Source organism: Phyllobates terribilis, unplaced genomic scaffold (genome assembly GCF_046119375.1).
Source record: "Phyllobates terribilis strain yellow unplaced genomic scaffold, ASM4611937v1 Scaffold_7__3_contigs__length_470593459, whole genome shotgun sequence".
In the NCBI taxonomy this organism is placed as follows: domain Eukaryota; kingdom Metazoa; phylum Chordata; class Amphibia; order Anura; family Dendrobatidae; genus Phyllobates; species Phyllobates terribilis.
This window is the reverse complement of record NW_027362767.1, coordinates 254321634-254339195: the sequence shown is the minus strand read 5'-3', so window position 1 is coordinate 254339195 and position 17562 is coordinate 254321634. Positions and strand designations below refer to the sequence as shown.

At 48.8% G+C, this 17562-nt stretch overlaps 1 protein-coding gene across 11 annotated transcripts in view; it reads left to right on the top strand.

The window, feature by feature from the left end:
- EHMT1 (euchromatic histone lysine methyltransferase 1) overlaps positions 1–17562 on the top strand; it is a 102126-nt gene that overhangs the window by 32771 nt on the left and 51793 nt on the right. For 5 of the 11 annotated variants that reach the window (XM_073640299.1, XM_073640304.1, XM_073640300.1 and 2 more), the window contains exon 1: positions 10900–11020. The exons of the other annotated variants lie outside the window; for them this stretch is intronic. In XM_073640299.1, the coding sequence (XP_073496400.1) occupies positions 10913–11020 (108 nt within the window). In that variant the 5' untranslated portion in view covers positions 10900–10912. Of the gene's footprint in view, positions 1–10899; positions 11021–17562 lie in introns of those variants that run through there. 11 annotated transcript variants of the gene reach the window in all.

Sequence of the window (17562 nt, the reverse complement as noted above, 5' to 3'; positions counted from 1 at the left end):
AGAAGACAGTAGGGACTGAGCATAGAGCATGCTGTGATAGGGAGAAGACAGAGACTGAGCGTAGAGCGTGCTGTGATAGGGAGAAGACAGTAGGGACTGAGCGTAGAGCGTGCTGTGATAGGGAGAAGACAGTAGGGACTGAGCGTAGAGCGTGCTGTGATAGGGAGAAGACAGTAGAGACTGAGCGTAGAGCGTGCTGTGATAGGGAGAAGACAGTAGGGACTGAGCGGAGAGCGTGCTGTGATAGGGAGAAGATAGTATGGACTGAGCGTAGAGCCTGCTTTGATAGGGGGAAGACAGTATGGACTGAGCGTAGAGCGTGCTTTGATAGTGTGAAGACAGAATGGACCGAGCGTAGAGCGTGCAGTGATGGGAAGAAGTAGGGACTGAACGTAGAGCGCGCTGTGATAGTGAGAAGACAGTATGAACCGAGCGTAGAGCGTGCTGTGATGGGGAGAAGTAGGGACTGAACGTAGAGCGCGCTGTGATAGGGAGTAGACAGTAGGGACTGAGCGTAGAGCGTGCTGTGATAGTGGGAAGACAGTAGGGACTGAGCTTAGAGCGTGCTACAATAGGGAGAGGACAGTAGGGACTGAGCGTAGAGCGTGCTGTGATAGGGAGAGGACAGTAGGAACTGAGCGTAGAGCGTGCTGTGATGGGGGAAGACAGTTTGGACTGATCATAGAATGTGCTGTGATAGGGAGAAGAAGGGACTGAACGTAGAGGGTGCTGTGATAAGGTAAAGGTAGTAGGGACTGAGCGTAGAGCATGCTCTGATAGGGAGAAGATAGTATGGACTGAGTGTAGAGCGTGCTTTGATAGTGGAAGACAGTATGGACTGAGCGTAGAGCGTGCTGCGATGGGGAGAAGTAGGGACTGAATGTAGAGCGTGTTGTGATAGGGAGAAGGCAGTAGGGACCGAGCGTAGAGCGTGCTGTGATGGGGAGAAGTAGGGACTGAACGTAGAGCGTGCTGTGATAGGGAGAAGTATGGACTGAGCGTTGAGCGTGCTTTGATAGTGGGAAGACAATAGGGACTGAGTGTAGAGCGTGCTGCGATAGGGAGAGGACAGTAGGGACTGAGCGTAGAGCATGCTGTGAAGGGAGAAGACGGTAGGGACTGAGCGTAGAGCGTGCTGTGAAGAGGAGAAGTAGGGACTGAACGTAGAGCGTGCTGTGATAGGGAGAAGACAGTAGAGACTGAGTGTAGAGCGTGCTGTAATAGGGAGAAGACAGTAGGGACTGAGCGTAGAGCGTGCTGTGATAGGGAGAAGATAGTATGGACTGAGCGTAGAGCCTGCTTTGATGGTGGGAAGACAGTATGGACTGAGTGTAGAGCGTACTTTAATAGTGGGAAGACAGTATGGACCGAGCTTAGAGCGTGCAGTGATGGGGAGAAGTAGGGACTGAACGTAGAGCGCGCTGTGATAGTGAGAAGACAATATGGACTGAGCGTAGAGCGTGCTGTGATGGGGAGAAGTAGGGACTGAGCGTAGAGCGTGCAGTGATAGGGAGAAGACAGTGTGGACTGAGCATAGAGCGTGCAGTGATAGGGAGAAGACAGTGAACTGAGCGTTCAGCGTGCAGTGATAGGGAGAAGACAGGGACTGAACCTAGAGCACACTGTGATAGGGAGAAGTATGGGCTGAGCTTAGAACGTGCTTTGATAGTGGGAAGACAGTAGGGACTGAGCGTAGAGCGTGCTGTGATAGGGAGAGGACAGTATGGACTGAGCGTAGAGCGTGCTGTGATGGGGGAAGACAGTTTGGACTGATCATAGAGCGTGCTGTGATAGGGAGAGGACAGTAGGGACCGAGCGTAGAGCGTGCTGTGATGGGGAGAAGTAGGGACTGAACGTAGAGCGTGCTGTGATAGGGAGAAGTAGGGACTGAGCGTAGAGCGTGCTGTGATGGGGAGAGGTAGAGACTGAACGTAGAGCGCGCTGTGATGGGAGAAGTAGGGACTGAATGTAGAGCGCGTTGTAGTAGGGACTGAGAGTAGAGCGTGCTGTGATAGGGGGAAGGCAGTAGGGACTGAGCGTAGAGCGTGCTGTGATAGGGAGAAGACAGTATGGACTGAGCGTAGAGCGTGCTGTGATAGTGGGAAGACAGTATGGACCGAGCGTAGAGCGTGCTGTGATGGGGAGAAGTAGGGACTGAACGTAGAGCGTGCTGTGATAGGGAGAAGTATGGACTGAGCGTAAAGCGTGCTTTGATAGTGGGAAGACAGTAGGGACTGAGCGTAGAGCGTGCTGCTATAGGGAGAGGATAGTAGGGACTGAGCGTAGAGCGTGCTGTGATAGGGAGAGGACAGTATGGACTGAACGTAGAGCGTGCTGTGAAGGGGAGAAGTAGGGACTGAGCGTAGAGCGTGCTGTGATAGGGAGAAGACAGTAGGGACTGAGCGTAGAGCGTGCTGTGATAGGGAGAAGACAGTAGGGACTGAGCGTAGAGCGTGCTGTGGTAGGGAGAAGATAGTATGGACTGAGTGTAGAGCGTGCTTTGATAGTGGGATGACGGTATGGACTGAGCGTAGAGCGTGCTTTGATAGGGAGAAGATGGTAGGGACTGAGCGTAGAGCGTGCCTTGAAGGGGAGAAGTAGGGACTGAACGTAGAGTGTGCTGTGATAGGGAGAAGTAGGGACTGAGTGTAGAGTGTGCTGTGATAGGGAGAAGACAGTAGGGACTGAGCGTAGAGCGTGCTGTGATAGGGAGAAGTCAGTAGAGACTGAGCGTAGAGCATGCTGTGATAGGGAGAAGACAGTAGGGACTGAGCGGATAGCGTGCTGTGATAGGGAGAAGATAGTATGGACTTAGCGTAGAGCCTGCTTTGATAGTGGGAAGACAGTATGGACTGAGCGTAGAGCGTGCTTTGATAGTGGGAAGACAGAATGGACCGAGCGTAGAGCGTGCAGTGATGGGAAGAAGTAGGGACTGAACGTAGAGCGCGCTGTGATAGTGAGAAGACAGTATGGACCGAGCGTAGAGCGTGCTGTGATGTGGAGAAGTAGGGACTGAACGTAGAGCGTGCTGTGATAGGGAGTAGACAGTAGGGACTGAGCGTAGAGCGTGCTGTGATAGGGAGAGGACAGTAGGGACTGAGCGTAGAGCGTGCGCTGATAGTGGGAAGACAGTAAGGACTGAGCATAGAGCGTGCTGCGATAGGGAGAGGACAGTAGGGACTGAGCGTAGAGAGTGCTGTGATAGGGAGAGGACAGTAGGAACTGAGCGTAGAGCGTGCTGTGATGGGGGAAGACAGTTTGGACTGATCATAGAATGTGCTGTGATAGGGAGAAGAAGGGACTAAACGTAGAGGGTGCTGTGATAAGGTAAAGGTAGTAGGGACTGATCGTAGAGCGTGCTCTGATAGGGAGAAGATAGTAGGGACTGAGCGTAGAGCGTGCTCTGATAGGGAGAAGACAGTATGGACTGAGCGTAGAGCGTGCTTTGATAGTGGAAGACAGTATGGACTGAGCGTAGAGCGTGCTGCGATGGGGAGAAGTATAGACTGAACATAGAGCGCGCTGTGATGGGAGAAGTAGGGACGGAATGTAGAGCGTGTTGTGATAGGGAGAAGGCAGTAGGGACCGAGCGTAGAGCGTGCTGTGATGGGGAGAAGTAGGGACTGAACGTAGAGTGTGCTGTGATAGGGAGAAGTATGGACTGAGCGTAGAGCGTGCTTTAATAGTGGGAAGACAATAGGGACTGAGCGTAGAGTGTGCTGTGATGGGGAGAAGACAGTAGGGACTGAGCGTAGAGCGTGCTGTGATAGGGAGAAGACGGTAGGGACTGAGCGTAGAGCATGCTGTGAAGGGGAGAAGTAGGGACTGAACGTAGAGTTCGCTGTGATAGGGAGAAGTAGGGACTGAACGTAGAGCGTGCTGTGATAGGGAGAAGACAATAGGGACTGAGCGTAGAGCGTGCTGTGATAGGGAGAAGATAGTATGGACTGAGCGTAGAGCCTGCTTTGATGGTGGGAAGACAGTATGGACTGAATGTAGAGCGTGCTTTGATAGTGGGAAGACAGTATGGACCAAGCGTAGAGCGTGCAGTGATGGGGAGAAGTAGGGACTGAATTTAGAGCGCGCTGTGATAGTGAGAAGACTGTATGGACTGAGCGTAGAGCGTGCTGTGACGGGGAGAAGTAGGGACTGAACGTAGAGCGCACTGTGATAGTGAGAAGACAGAATGGACTGAGCGTAGAACGTGCTGTGATAGGGAGTGGACAGTAGGGACTGAGCGTAGAGCGTGCTGTGATAGTGAGAAGATAGTATGGACTTGGCGTAGAGCGTGCGTTGATAGTGGGAAGACAGTAGGGACTGAGCGTAGAGCGTGCTGCGATAGGGAGAGGACAGTAGGGACTGAGCGTAGAGCGTGCTGTGATAGGGAGAGGACAGTTGGAACTGAGCGTAGAGTGTGCTGTGATGGGGGAAGACAGTTTGGACTGAGCGTAGAGCGTGCTTTGATAGGGAGAAGATAGTATGGACTGAGCGTAGAGCGTGCTGTGATAGGGAGAAGACAGTAGGGACTGAGCGTTGAGCGTGCTGTGATAGGGAGAAGACAGTAGGGACTGAGCGTAGAGCGTGCTGTGATAGGGAGAAGACAGTAGAGACTGAGCGTAGAGCGTGTTGTGATAGGGAGAGGACAGTAGGGACTGAGCGTAGAGCGTGCTGTGATAGGGAGAAGGCGGTAGGGACTGAGCGTAGAGCATGCTGTGAAGGGGAGAAGTAGGGACTGAGCGTAGAGTGCTGTGATAGGGAGAAGAGAGTAGGGACTGAGCGTAGAGCGTGCTGTGATAGGGAGAAGACGGTAGGGACTGAGCGTAGAGTTCGCTGTGAAGGGGAGAAGTAGGGACTGAACGTAGAGCTTGCTGTGATAGGGAGAAGACAGTAGAGACTGAGCGTAGAGCGTGCTGTGATAGGGAGAAGACAGTAGGGACTGAGCGTAGAGCGTGCTGTGATAGGGAGAAGATAGTATGGACTGAGCGTAGAGCCTACTTTGATGGTGGGAAGACAGTATGGACTGAGCGTAGAGTGTGCTTTGATAGTGGGAAGACAGTATGGACCGAGCGTAGAGCATCCTGTGATGGGGAGAAGTAGGGACTGAGCGTAGAGTGTGCTTTGATAGTGAGAAGACAGTATGGACTGAGCGTAGAGCGTGCGTTGATAGTGGGAAGACAGTTGGGACTGAGCGTAGAGCGCGCTGCGATAGGGAGAGGACAGTAGGGACTGAGCGTAGAGCGTGTGATAGGGAGAGGACAGTAGGAACTGAGTGCAGAGCGTGCTGTGATGGGGGAAGACAGTTTGGACTGATCATAGAATGTGCTGTGATAGGGAGAAGAAGGGACTGAACGTAGAGGGTGCTGTGATAAGGTAAAGGTCGGAGGGACTGAGTGTAGAGCGTTGTGTGATAAGGAGAAGACAGTATGGACTGAGCGTAGAGAGTGCTTTGATAGTGGAAGACAGTATGGACTGAGCGTAGAGCGTGCTGTGATGGGGAGAAGTAGAGACTGAACATAGAGCGCGCTGTGATGGGAGAAGTAGGGACTGAATGTAGAGCGTGTTGTGATAGGGAGAAGGCAGTAGGGACTGAGCTTAGAGCGTGCTGTGATAGGGAGAAGACAGTATGGACTGAGCGTAGAGCGTGCTGTGATAAGGTGAAGAAAGTATTAACTGCGCATAGAGTGTGCTGCGATAGGGAGAGGACGGTATGGACTGAGCGTAGAGCGTGCTGTGATAGGTTGAAGACAGTATGGACTGAGCGTAGAGCGTGCTGTGATAGGTGGAAGATAGTAGAGACTGAGCGTAGAGCGTGCTGTGATAGGGAGAAGACAGTATGGACTAAGCGTAGAGCGTGCTGCGATAGGGTGAAGACAGTATGGACTAAGCGTAGAGCGTGCTGTGATAGGGAGAAGACAGTATGGACTAAGCGTAGAGCGTGCTGCGATAGGGTGAAGACAGTATGGACTAAGCGTAGAGCGTGCTGTGATAGGTGGAGGACAGTATGGACTGAGCGTAGAACGTGCTGTGATAGGTTGAAGACAGTATGGACTGAGCGTAGAGCGTGCTGTGATAGGTGGAAGATAGTAGAGACTGAGCGTAGAGCGTGCTGTGATAGGGAGAAGACAGTATGGACTAAGCGTAGAGCGTGCTGCGATAGGGTGAAGACAGTATGGACTAAGCGTAGAGCGTGCTGTGATAGGTGGAGGACAGTATGGACTGAGCGTAGAGCGTGCTGTGATAGTGGGAAGACAGTATGGACTAAGCGTAGAGCGTGCTGCGATAGGGTGAAGACAGTATGGACTAAGCGTAGAGCGTGCTGTGATAGGGAGAAGACAGTATGGACTAAGCGTAGAGCGTGCTGCGATAGGGTGAAGACAGTATGGACTAAGCGTAGAGCGTGCTGTGATAGGTGGAGGACAGTATGGACTGAGCGTAGAACGTGCTGTGATAGGTTGAAGACAGTATGGACTGAGCGTAGAGCGTGCTGTGATAGGTGGAAGATAGTAGAGACTGAGCGTAGAGCGTGCTGTGATAGGGAGAAGACAGTATGGACTAAGCGTAGAGCGTGCTGCGATAGGGTGAAGACAGTATGGACTAAGCGTAGAGCGTGCTGTGATAGGTGGAGGACAGTATGGACTGAGCGTAGAGCATGCTGTGATGGGGAGAAGACAGTATGGACTGCGCATAGTGTGTGCTGCGATAGGGAGAGGACAGTATGGACTGAGCGTAGCGCGTGCTGTGATAGGTGAAAGGCAGTATGAACTGAGCGTAGTTCGTGCTGTGATAGTGGGAAGACAGTAGGAATTGGTAAAAAGTAGATGGCATGAAGCAGTGAAGACTAAGGCCAGGTTCACACCCATCTAGTGCTGTCTGCTGAGGTATGTGGCACGTTTTTTGTGCATGTCTGAAAAAAATTTCCCACTGCAAGGACCGAGGCCGGACGGTGTCCACATTGACTGTCGGCTTCGTTCATGTGATTGGCTTTGTTGAGGTTTCTGTCAGAATTCTGTTTACCGGGAATTCCAACAGAAATCTAGACACCGTACTCAGCGGAGAGCCTCGTCTGTGTGTGAACCTCGCCCAACGTTCCTTTGTTGAACGCTGAATTGAAAATTGTAATTCCAGTCATGTTACATTTATCCTCTGTATGTAGTGAGATTTTTTGAGTGTCAAAGGCGTCATCTGGTGTAGACCTCCTCTTTACATGTGCACTATCATGGGGGGCTCCTAGCAAGGACCACTGTGAAGTGCATCTCTCCCTATGCATGGGATTTCACCCTGGGGTCAATCTGCACCTTTTCCGCAGCTTTCGGCTGTGGTTATTCTCCTAAGGCAGTGCCTCCTGGGAATGTGCCCCTACTGTATAATGAGTTGCGCCCGTTTCTGATATAAAGGGTGAGCTAGTGCTTATTCTTTCTGTTTCGAATAATGAGGAGGCACGAGGCCACGCCACTGCCCAGCGTTTGTCGCTGGGCGCTTGCCAGCGTTTGTCGAGTTTGAGAGAAAAGGTCCAGCATCCAAATCCAGTTGTGATTTTATTGTTAATCCATTAAAAAGATGTACACATTACAAAAATAAAATAATTGTAGGGAAGACCTCCATGAAACCTGCGCATTCTGAACGCCAAAGACTCTTACTCCTGGTATACCACGGTTGTATGTCGTCTACATAATCCGGTATGTGAATGGAAGTTAAGCAAATAATAAAATCACTGGCAGTAAGCGGAGATCTTGAAAATAGTGAGGATTGGAGACCCATAATGTATTAAAAGGTTGTTGGACTTTTTCATCTTACAATCTTTCAACTTTTTAACTCCTCAATGGCGTAAGTGACTGCCCCAAACGTTACGGTGCTGCTTCCGATTAATCAGTATTATTTTCATAAATTGATCTTTTATGGACACAGCAATACATAGTGTTGTTAGTTTGTTTTTTAGTTTCAGATTTGGGAAAAAGTTGATTCAAAAGTTTGTTTCTAAAACTTTGTATTTTTATTTCTCTTCACTTATTTTCATCTTCCTCGTAGGGGGCCATATGCTTCAGTACTTAGCTCCTGCCGCTGCTGTTACAGGCAGATGTCTGCTGTATAACAGCCTAATGCAGTGGTCTCAAACTCTGCTAAGTATACGGGACGCACATAGAAAAAATGTGAATTTGAAGGGCGTCATTCTTTGCAGAATATGAAATTTTTAGTGATACCGTATTGTTTTTTCCATATACCTTTTGGATATTTTTTTTTAACTTTCTTGGCTTTATTTTATTCTTTTAAACGGCATTCATTTCATGGGCTATGGTATAGTTTTATAGTTTTTACCAGTTTACAGTTTTTACAATTTTTATTTCCTATTTGTGTCCCCTAATTGGCCACATACAGTGATTTTTTTTTCCCTCACAGTTAGCACCATATAGTAATTCTGACCAACTTCTTATAGTAGTTTCCCCATCTTGTAGTAATGTGCCCATCCTTGTCCGCATCTTGTAGTAATGTCCCCCATTTTGGTCCCCATCTTGTAGTAATGTGCCCATCCTGGTCTCCCATCTTGTAGTAATGGGCCCATCCTGGTCTCCCATCTTGCAGTAATGGGCCCATCCTGGTCTCCCATCTTGTAGTAATGGGCCCCATCCTGGTCTCCCATCTTGTAGTAATGGGCCCATCCTGGTCTCCCATCTTGTAGTAATGGGCCCATCCTGGTCTCCCATCTTGTAGTAATGGCCCCATCCCGGTCTCCCATCTTGTAGTAATGGGCCCATCCCGGTCTCACATCTTGTAGTAATGGGCCCATCCCGGTCTCCCATCTTGCAGTAATGGGCCCATCCCGGTCTCCCATCTTGCAGTAATGGGCCCATCCCGGTCTCCCATCTTGCAGTAATGGGCCCATCCCGGTCTCCCATCTTGCAGTAATGGGCCCATCCCGGTCTCCCATCTTGCAGTAATGGGCCCATCCCGGTCTCCCATCTTGCAGTAATGGGCCCATCCCGGTCTCCCATCTTGCAGTAATGGGCCCATCCCGGTCCCCCATCTTGCAGTAATGGGCCCATCCCGGTCTCCCATCTTGCAGTAATGGGCCCATCCCGGTCTCCCATCTTGCAGTAATGGGCCCATCCCGGTCTCCCATCTTGCAGTAATGGGCCCATCCCGGTCTCCCATCTTGCAGTAATGGGCCCATCCCGGTCTCCCACCTTGCAGTAATGGGCCCATCCCGGTCTCCCACCTTGCAGTAATGGGCCCATCCCGGTCTCCCACCTTGCAGTAATGGGCCCATCCCGGTCTCCCACCTTGCAGTAATGGGCCCATCCCGGTCTCCCACCTTGCAGTAATGGGCCCATCCCGGTCTCCCACCTTGCAGTAATGGGCCCATCCCGGTCTCCCACCTTGCAGTAATGGGCCCATCCCGGTCTCCCACCTTGCAGTAATGGGCCCATCCCGGTCTCCCACCTTGCAGTAATGGGCCCATCCCGGTCTCCCACCTTGCAGTAATGGGCCCATCCCGGTCTCCCACCTTGCAGTAATGGGCCCATCCCGGTCTCCCACCTTGCAGTAATGGGCCCATCCTGGTTCCTAACTTGTGGAACATTCAACTGAAGAGAATCACTGACTTTGGTGGTCCTCAGGACCAGGCTGCAATCATTACGGGGGTTCCGGTGCCTGCAGACCACATTAAGCAGCCTCAGGGCCCTTGGGCCGCGTGTTTGAGACCTTTGGTCTAATGTGTCTCCCCGACAGATGATGTCGGGGAAGATAAGGATTCGGTCTGGTTTCGGAGTGCCAATCTTTTTGTTCTGCTAATGGTCCTCTCGTTTGGTGGAGGCGGGAGAGATGGCTGCCGGCCGAATAATCAGCTGAATCATATTTCGGCCAACACCTGGCTCTTTTGTAATGGGCCTCTTAGACCCCCTACAAGTGACCGATTCTGAGCTGCAATGCCAGACAAAAGCACAAATGGTGCAACATTTTATACGGTCTGTACCTGGGGATTCATCTCAGCAGTCTCTCCCATACACAGGAGAGTCCTGTGTCCTCTATGACAAAGCCGCCAACTGACATCCTTGGCGCTGGTTTATCTCTGGGAGAACAAAACGATCTGCAGACTGAAATCGAACATGCTGAATCCTTAGCTCCCCCCCGACATCATCTGCCAGGGACCCCCATACATACACATCAGACTGTCGGCCGAACCCTTCTGCATTGAGGTGTGAGATACCTCTTGGAAGATATAGGCAGGCATCATGCATCCCCCACCATCAAGCGTTGTGCGCCCCCCACTGTCATACATCCTGCGCCCCCCACCGTCAGGCGCCATGATTCCCCAATTGCTGGACAGGCACAACGCCCACTAATGCATTGTAAGGGGCGCCTGCGCTTTCCCTAGCGGGTTGAAAGCTGCTGGATGGTTCTTTTAAGTACCGTATTTCAGGGCCTATTCACATTGTATTTGTAGTATAATTTGGACGCATACGTCCCCAATGAGGCTCCCGTGTTATTCAAGGTCTAGAGACTGAGGCCAGAAGAGCAAGTGCCAAGAGCAACCTGGTCATTGTTGACAGATAGGGGTCTACATTGTGACCCCCCCCCCCCCCGGGTATCAGTACGTTACAGCTTCTCATGATGCATTGCTAATGATGGATATCATTATTGGATGACGTCGTCTTCTTATTCCATTCTTGTGGACATTTTGCACTTCCAGCTTCTGGTGCTTGTGCCATCTCTCTTGCCCCGTCCTCGTCAGGCACCTCGGCTCTTTGCACACCAGGCGGGGATCCTTGTGGTTTTACTTGTAATCACCGGAGATGGCTGCTGATGTGAAGTGGTTCTCCAGACATGATGATTTTTTTTTTTTTTTTTTTTTATATTGTTAATGCCTCTGTTTTACCTATAGAGGGAGCTAGGTCACATGACCCAGTGTAGAGGCTTCATGGGCCAAGGAAGAAGGGGAAAAAAGGCAGGACACGTTAGCCGTGTCTCACAGGCCTGCACGTCTGATGACTCGCCCAGGGGCAGACTTAATGACCGTAGGAGTCTGGTAGGTGCTGAAAAGCCAGATCTTCTCTTTGCAAGGTCGCTGAGGAGTCCTGAGGCTTAGCTTCTTTTGTCATAGGCTTTGACACTGTACCATGTGTAGATGTCTTCATCCAGGAGAAGACCTCGCTTATGGCTTGGATCGGTTCCTACCCTCCTAGATGCGATCCATATCCTCCTTGGCTCGCGTTCTGCTCCTCTAGGAGACATATAATCAGGGAAAGTCTTGTCTAGTTTTTGCTCTGAACTTGCATTGTAGCTCCTATGTTGCAGAAGTTGAGGCTCTTTTTGCACTTTTTCCATTGAAGGTACTGTATAGATAACATTGTACAGAGACATCATTCACTGAACATGTGCTTTTCTTTACTGTTTGCCTCTGTATTGGAGCGTGCAAAAATAGGTTTACGGACATGGAGGACACTTATTTTGGCCATTGTTGGGAGTCGGGGGACTTCTAGTATTAAGGCATTATGAGAGTTGTACTTTCCACGAGGTTCGTATGTGACCATGCACCTAAAATGCAGCATGGTGTACCTTATCTGCTGGGCAGGTGATAACTTGCCGATCATTGGGAGTTTGAGCACCGATCTTGAGAGCGAGGCATTGATATACCCCGTGATAATGAAGCGACGTTACAGCAGAGGACTCGTGGTGGTCCCATCGGGACAAGTGCCAGAAGCGCTGTACAGGACCTTCTGATATAATTTGGTCATGGTGGTCAGCACACAATGCGCCTTTCCACACGATAGGTAATAATTAGCAGATTGGTGGCGGTCCGATTGTTGGGAACCCCACCCTTCTGGAGAACGGGGCTCTGTAATGCCCCATGGGAACAAAGCAGTGGTCACAGCCCCCAACAAATTATTCTGTTTCTATTAACCACCTAAAGGCTGATTCATATGGTGATGTACTTTCTTGTCCATATTATGTCCGGACTGACAGGTCAGGCTGGGATGAGAAAATACGACCCGCTATACGGTTGTCTGAATTAGCCCTTAGGTTGGATTTTCACGCCTGCAGAACCGTGTGGCCATTGTTCATGACGTGGGCATGGGTCAGCCACAGAATGAAAGCCTGGTCTTATTCGTGACCTGTGGTGGAGGTTGTCCTTGAGGATATGACCTGGTGTTACAGTCCTCTAATCTCGTCAGTCAGGACGCTGACTTTTCCCACTGCCGCGCAGCGACGGATTCTTCTCCTCGCTTTAATTATGTATTTTATATTTGCAAAAAGTAGGGCAGAAGTCTCCAGCAGTTTCCATGGTGTTTCATTGCACCCTTCCCTCCCCCTTTTTCTTTCTTTCTTTCTTTCTTTCCATACCTTCCTGATAATTACAACCATTCAACGCTTTATCTATATCCACTGTATGAAGAATTGCTGAAGCGGCCGATGGCGGTATCCCCCGGATTTGCTGGGTGTATGATGGATGCGGACATTGTGTGTGTGTGTGTGTGTGTGTGTGTCTGAACAGAAGTGCAGTTGCAGCATTAATATTTGATGTGATAACCTGGCACCCGGCAGAGGATCAATACGAGCAGAGGTCCCTTTGTCTGGGGCAAACGCTCATCGAGGGCTCCTTTTGATCTTGCCTTCCCCAATGTCGGTATGGATAATCCCGATCACCTTGGATCCTCCTATGGGATCCTCTAGGGGTCCGCACATTGAGCTTGTGCTTAAGAGATATTAGCGGGGAGGCCGCCGTCATCACTGATATTGATAATGCATTGGGGGTGCATAGCTCGATTTTTGTCAGTGTCTGCTTTGCTAGGAAAGTGAGCCCGGTATCATGACGTAGGGACTGATCTGTAAGTATTCTCATAGACGGCAGATGGAGGAAACCTGAGATCTTTGGCTTTGCAGTAGAAGACAATGCAAGGTTTGTGAAATGGCTGCTGATCTGAGCCGACTTGAAATGGTCTCCAATGTGCCCACTTGGCCAGTAGAGGGAGCCCCGTCACACACGAGCGGTGCACATGTCTGCACTCACATCTTGGCACAGTCTGTGCTCTTGGATGGGGCATCACTCCAGGTACAGCATTGTGCCGTCCAGGCCTTGTGAAATCTTCAGGGCATGTCGAAATTTAATTTTATTTGCACTGTCACACTTTAGGAGGAGAGAAACCATGTGGCTTGAGCATTGGCAATGTTGCAGGCCCTTGTTGGCATCATGTCTGCAGATCATGAGCAATAAGAGACCTGAGCTTCAGGGAAGGAGAAGGTCGGGATCTTGGGAGACTGCAGGGGAAATGGTCACAAATTGTCCACCTTGAGCTCGGCACCTACTTAATGCTTGCACCAGCCATCGCTCTTCAGACTGACTTGCAAGATCGGGGAGGAATCTTCTGTATGGATAGGTCTGGCGTTCCCCAGGAGAGAGCATGGCTTGGTTACAAGCATAGCAGGTGCCACTAGCATACATAAATAGAAAAACATGGTGGGTTTCTCCATAGCTTAGTGCACCACCTGTCTGCGGGTTATGCAAGGTATTGAATGGAGCTGCAATACCACACACAACCTATGGACTTACGTGGCGCCATTTCTGGGTAGACAGCAGCCATGTTTTTCCTATGCCAAGCTTCCGATAGGTCAGATTGCTAAGGATTATCATTATGTCATCGTCGAGCTGGTGTTTGACCGGTCGGGGTCTGACAAGTGTCCTGCTGTACTGGGCACCACCTCACTGATCAATGGCAGCCCTGGGGGTCTTCTATGTAAAGGCGATTAATCTAGGTACAGAAAAAAAGCACTTTTAATTTTTATTTCTTTTCTTTGATCTTGTTGAAAAAAAAATCCTTATTTCCTGACACATCTCGTACAGTATGCATTTCGTTTCCATGATTTTTATTTTTTCTTAAAAATGTAACGACAATTTGTCTGATTCTCTGCAGAGCTTTCCATTTTTCCCCTTCGCTCGAGGCATTGGGCCTCATGGGTCCTAATGCATATAATGAAATTTTCCTTGGGCTCCTTCTCCTCGGCTCCGTATACGTCCTTTTCTCCTGTCGCCGGCCTGCAGTTAGGGAGGATTACCTGTTGCCTTTGGCTCTGTTCACTTCACGTTCGAGCCTTCCTTGTACGTCCGGCAGGATTTACTGACATATACCTTCACTACTATATCAGTGCACAGTGGTATATGTTGGGCTTCCATGTTAAAATATTGTGTGGAAAAGGGAAAAAATAGACTCTTATTTATATATATATATATATAAGTACAGACCAAAAGTTTGGACACACCTTCTCATTTAAAGATTTTTCTGTATTTTCCTGACTATGAAAATTGTACATTCACACTGAAGGCATCAAAACTATGAATTAACACATGTGGAATTATATACTCAACAAAAAAGTGTGAAACAACTGAAAATATGTCTTATATTCTAGGTTCTTCAAAGTAGCCACCTTTTGCTTTGATGACTGCTTTGCACACTCTTGGCATTCTCTTGATGAGCTTCAAGAGGTAGTCACCAGAAATGGTTTTCACTTCACAGGTGTGCCCTGTCAGGTTTAATAAGTGGGATTTCTTGCCTTATAAATGGGGTTGGGACCATCAGTTGTGTTGTGCAGAAGTCAGGTGGATACACAGCTGATAGTCCTACCGAATAGACTGTTAGAATTTGTATTATGGCAAGAAAAAAGCAGCTAAGTAAAGAAAAACGAGTGACCATCATTACTTTAAGAAATTAAGGGTAGTCAGTCTGAAAAATTGGGAAAACTTTGAAAGTGTCCCCAAGTGCATTTCCAAAAACCATTAAGCGCTACAAACAAACTGGCTCACATGAGGACCGCCCCAGGAAAGGAAGACCTAGAGTCACCTCAGCTTCTGAGGATAAGTTTATCCGAGTCACCAGCCTCAGAAATCACAGGTTAACAGCAGCTCAGATTAGAGACCAGGTCAATGCCACACAGAGTTCTAGCAGCAGACACATCTCTTCAACAACTGTTAAAAGGAGACTTTGTGCAGCAGGCCTTCATGGTAAAATAGCTGCTAGGAAACCACTGCTAAGGACAGGCAACAAGCAGAAGAGACTTGTTTGGGCTAAAGAACACAAGGAATGGACATTAGACAAGTGGAAATCTGTGCTTTGGTCTGATGAGTCCAAATTTGAGATCTTTGGTTCCAACCATCGTATCTTTGTGCGACGCAGAAAAGGTGAACGGATGGACTCTACATGCCTGGTTCCCACCGTGAAGCATGGAGGAGGAGGTGTGATGGTGTGGTCGGGCTTTGCTGGTGACACCATTGGGGATTTATTCAAATTTGAAGGCATACTGAACCAGCATGGCTGCCACAGCATCTTGCAGCAGCATGCTATTCCATCCGGTTTGTGTTTAGTTGGACCATCATTTATTTTTCAACAGGACAATGACCCCAAACACACCTCCAGGCTGTGTATGGGCTATTTGACCAAGAAGGAGAGTGATGGGGTGCTACGCCAGATGACCTGGCCTCCACAGTCACCAGACCTGAACCCAATCGAGATGGTTTGGGGTGAGCTGGACCGCAGAGTGAAGGCAAAAGGGACAACAAGTGCTAAGCATCTCTGGGAACTCCTTCAAGATTGTTGGAAGACCATTTCCAGTGACTACCTCTTGAAGCTCATCAAGAGAATGCCAAGAGTGTGCAAAGCAGTCATCAAAGCAAAAGGTGGCTACTTTGAAGAACCTAGAATATAAGACATATTTTCAGTTGTTTCACACTTTTTGGTTAAGTATATAATTCCACCTTTGTTAATTCATAGTTTTGATGCCTTCAGCGTGAATGTACAATTTTTATAGTCATGAAAATACAGAAAAATCTTTAAATGAGAAGGTGTGTCCAAACTTTTGGTCTGTACTGTATATATATATATATATATATATATATATATATATATATATATATGTATATGTATCTGAAATAAGTTATATTGATGCCTACAATCCTTATTATGGTTGGCGATGTCAGCTATTTGAGGGTCTCCGAAGGAAGACCCACATTGATCATCTGATCACCAGATCTACTTCATTATTTAGTAAAGCTGGTGGCACTCAGAAAGATCCAGTGATCAGATGATTGATCGATGCAGTTACTTCTTCAGAAACCCTAAACGGCTCATATTGCCAACCATCATGGATGGTATAAATGGTTGGTAGAAGCTGGTGGCGCTCAGGACAACCCCTCTTTGCAGTTAGACTGTGATGGTTGGCGGTACGAGCTGTTTTAGAGTTTCTGAAGAAGGACCCACATCAATCACCAGAGCAGTCGTAGCTACGATGGTCTGCGCAAGAGCGTGGGGATCAAAAGTGGTCATCCGCAGTTAGCTCAGTCTGTTTTTTTAGTTTTTTTTTTTTTTTTTTAAAGATTTATTGGTCATAGTCTAAAAAATATTCCTGGTAGCCAAAAACTCCATAATAATGATGATTGTGGCCACTGGACCCACCACCAGACAATATGGCTTCTCCTGTAAGGTGGGGTTTACATGTAGACCCATAGATGACACGTGAGAAGATCTGCTCTTCTGCATTTGACAAACTCTGCTCTACGAACCAGTTTGTGTTATATGACGAACTTCATGCATTGGCCGTCAACCAGATCTACTTGTCTTACTTGTGGGGTTAGGTGCCTTTCTCTGCTATTAATGAGGGGTGCAGCAGTGTCGTTGTCTTGGACTTCTAGGCAGGGGTATACGTGGAGGTGCATGTGTAGCCACCACAGCGGAGGTCACAGAGCATTTGGCCGCCGTCCTGCTATTGTGCCAAGCATCTGTTTTTCTCTGCCGGTGGTGGAGGCCCGTCATAATCTCTTCCACCTGGTTGCAGTGACTATGAGTATGGCGGATCATCTACTCTGTAAACAGTACAGTGGGGAAATGGCAGCAAGTTAAGAGAGCATGCTTGCTGGAGGAGGGGGGAGGTGGTGGCGGAGGAGGACGATGATCTAATTCCATGCAATCCTTGACGGCAAAACAAGACCAGGCATCATTTTTAATGACAGAGCAGAAGCCGGGACTACAAGGACTCGCCTGGCCTAGGCCTCGGCCTTCTGTTTACACCTGTATCCTACAAGGAGCCATTGGTTTGTAAGGACTTTCTGCTGCCATTTTTGATACCTACCTATAATTTCTATGCACATCTTTTATCTATGAGCACGTGATTGTAAGATCGATGTCCCATCCTGGAAAGAAGCGAGCGGCTGCCTGCCTCCCTACGAGACTGTCAACCGTCCTGGTTTATGTCTTTTTTTTTTTTTTAGCTATTCCCAATGGTCATGGAGGACCTGGCGAGGAGGAAGAGTAGACGATACCAGTGTTATATTCTTTGCAGATTACATTCCACTTTTAAACCTAAAGTCTTATCTAATCATCTGCCGTGCATATGAATGCCATCTATTGTTCTCTGCTATCAGCTTTTTCCTGATTTAGGATTCCTCCCCCTTTATTATCTTCTATATCTCTCCTCCTTCTGAGAGCCTCAAGGCGCAGTACTCATGTGTGGATGATAGCAGCTGCTTGTGTTCTAAGGCCTCACCTTGACGTGTCCTGCTAGATGTATGACGAAGCTTGGTTT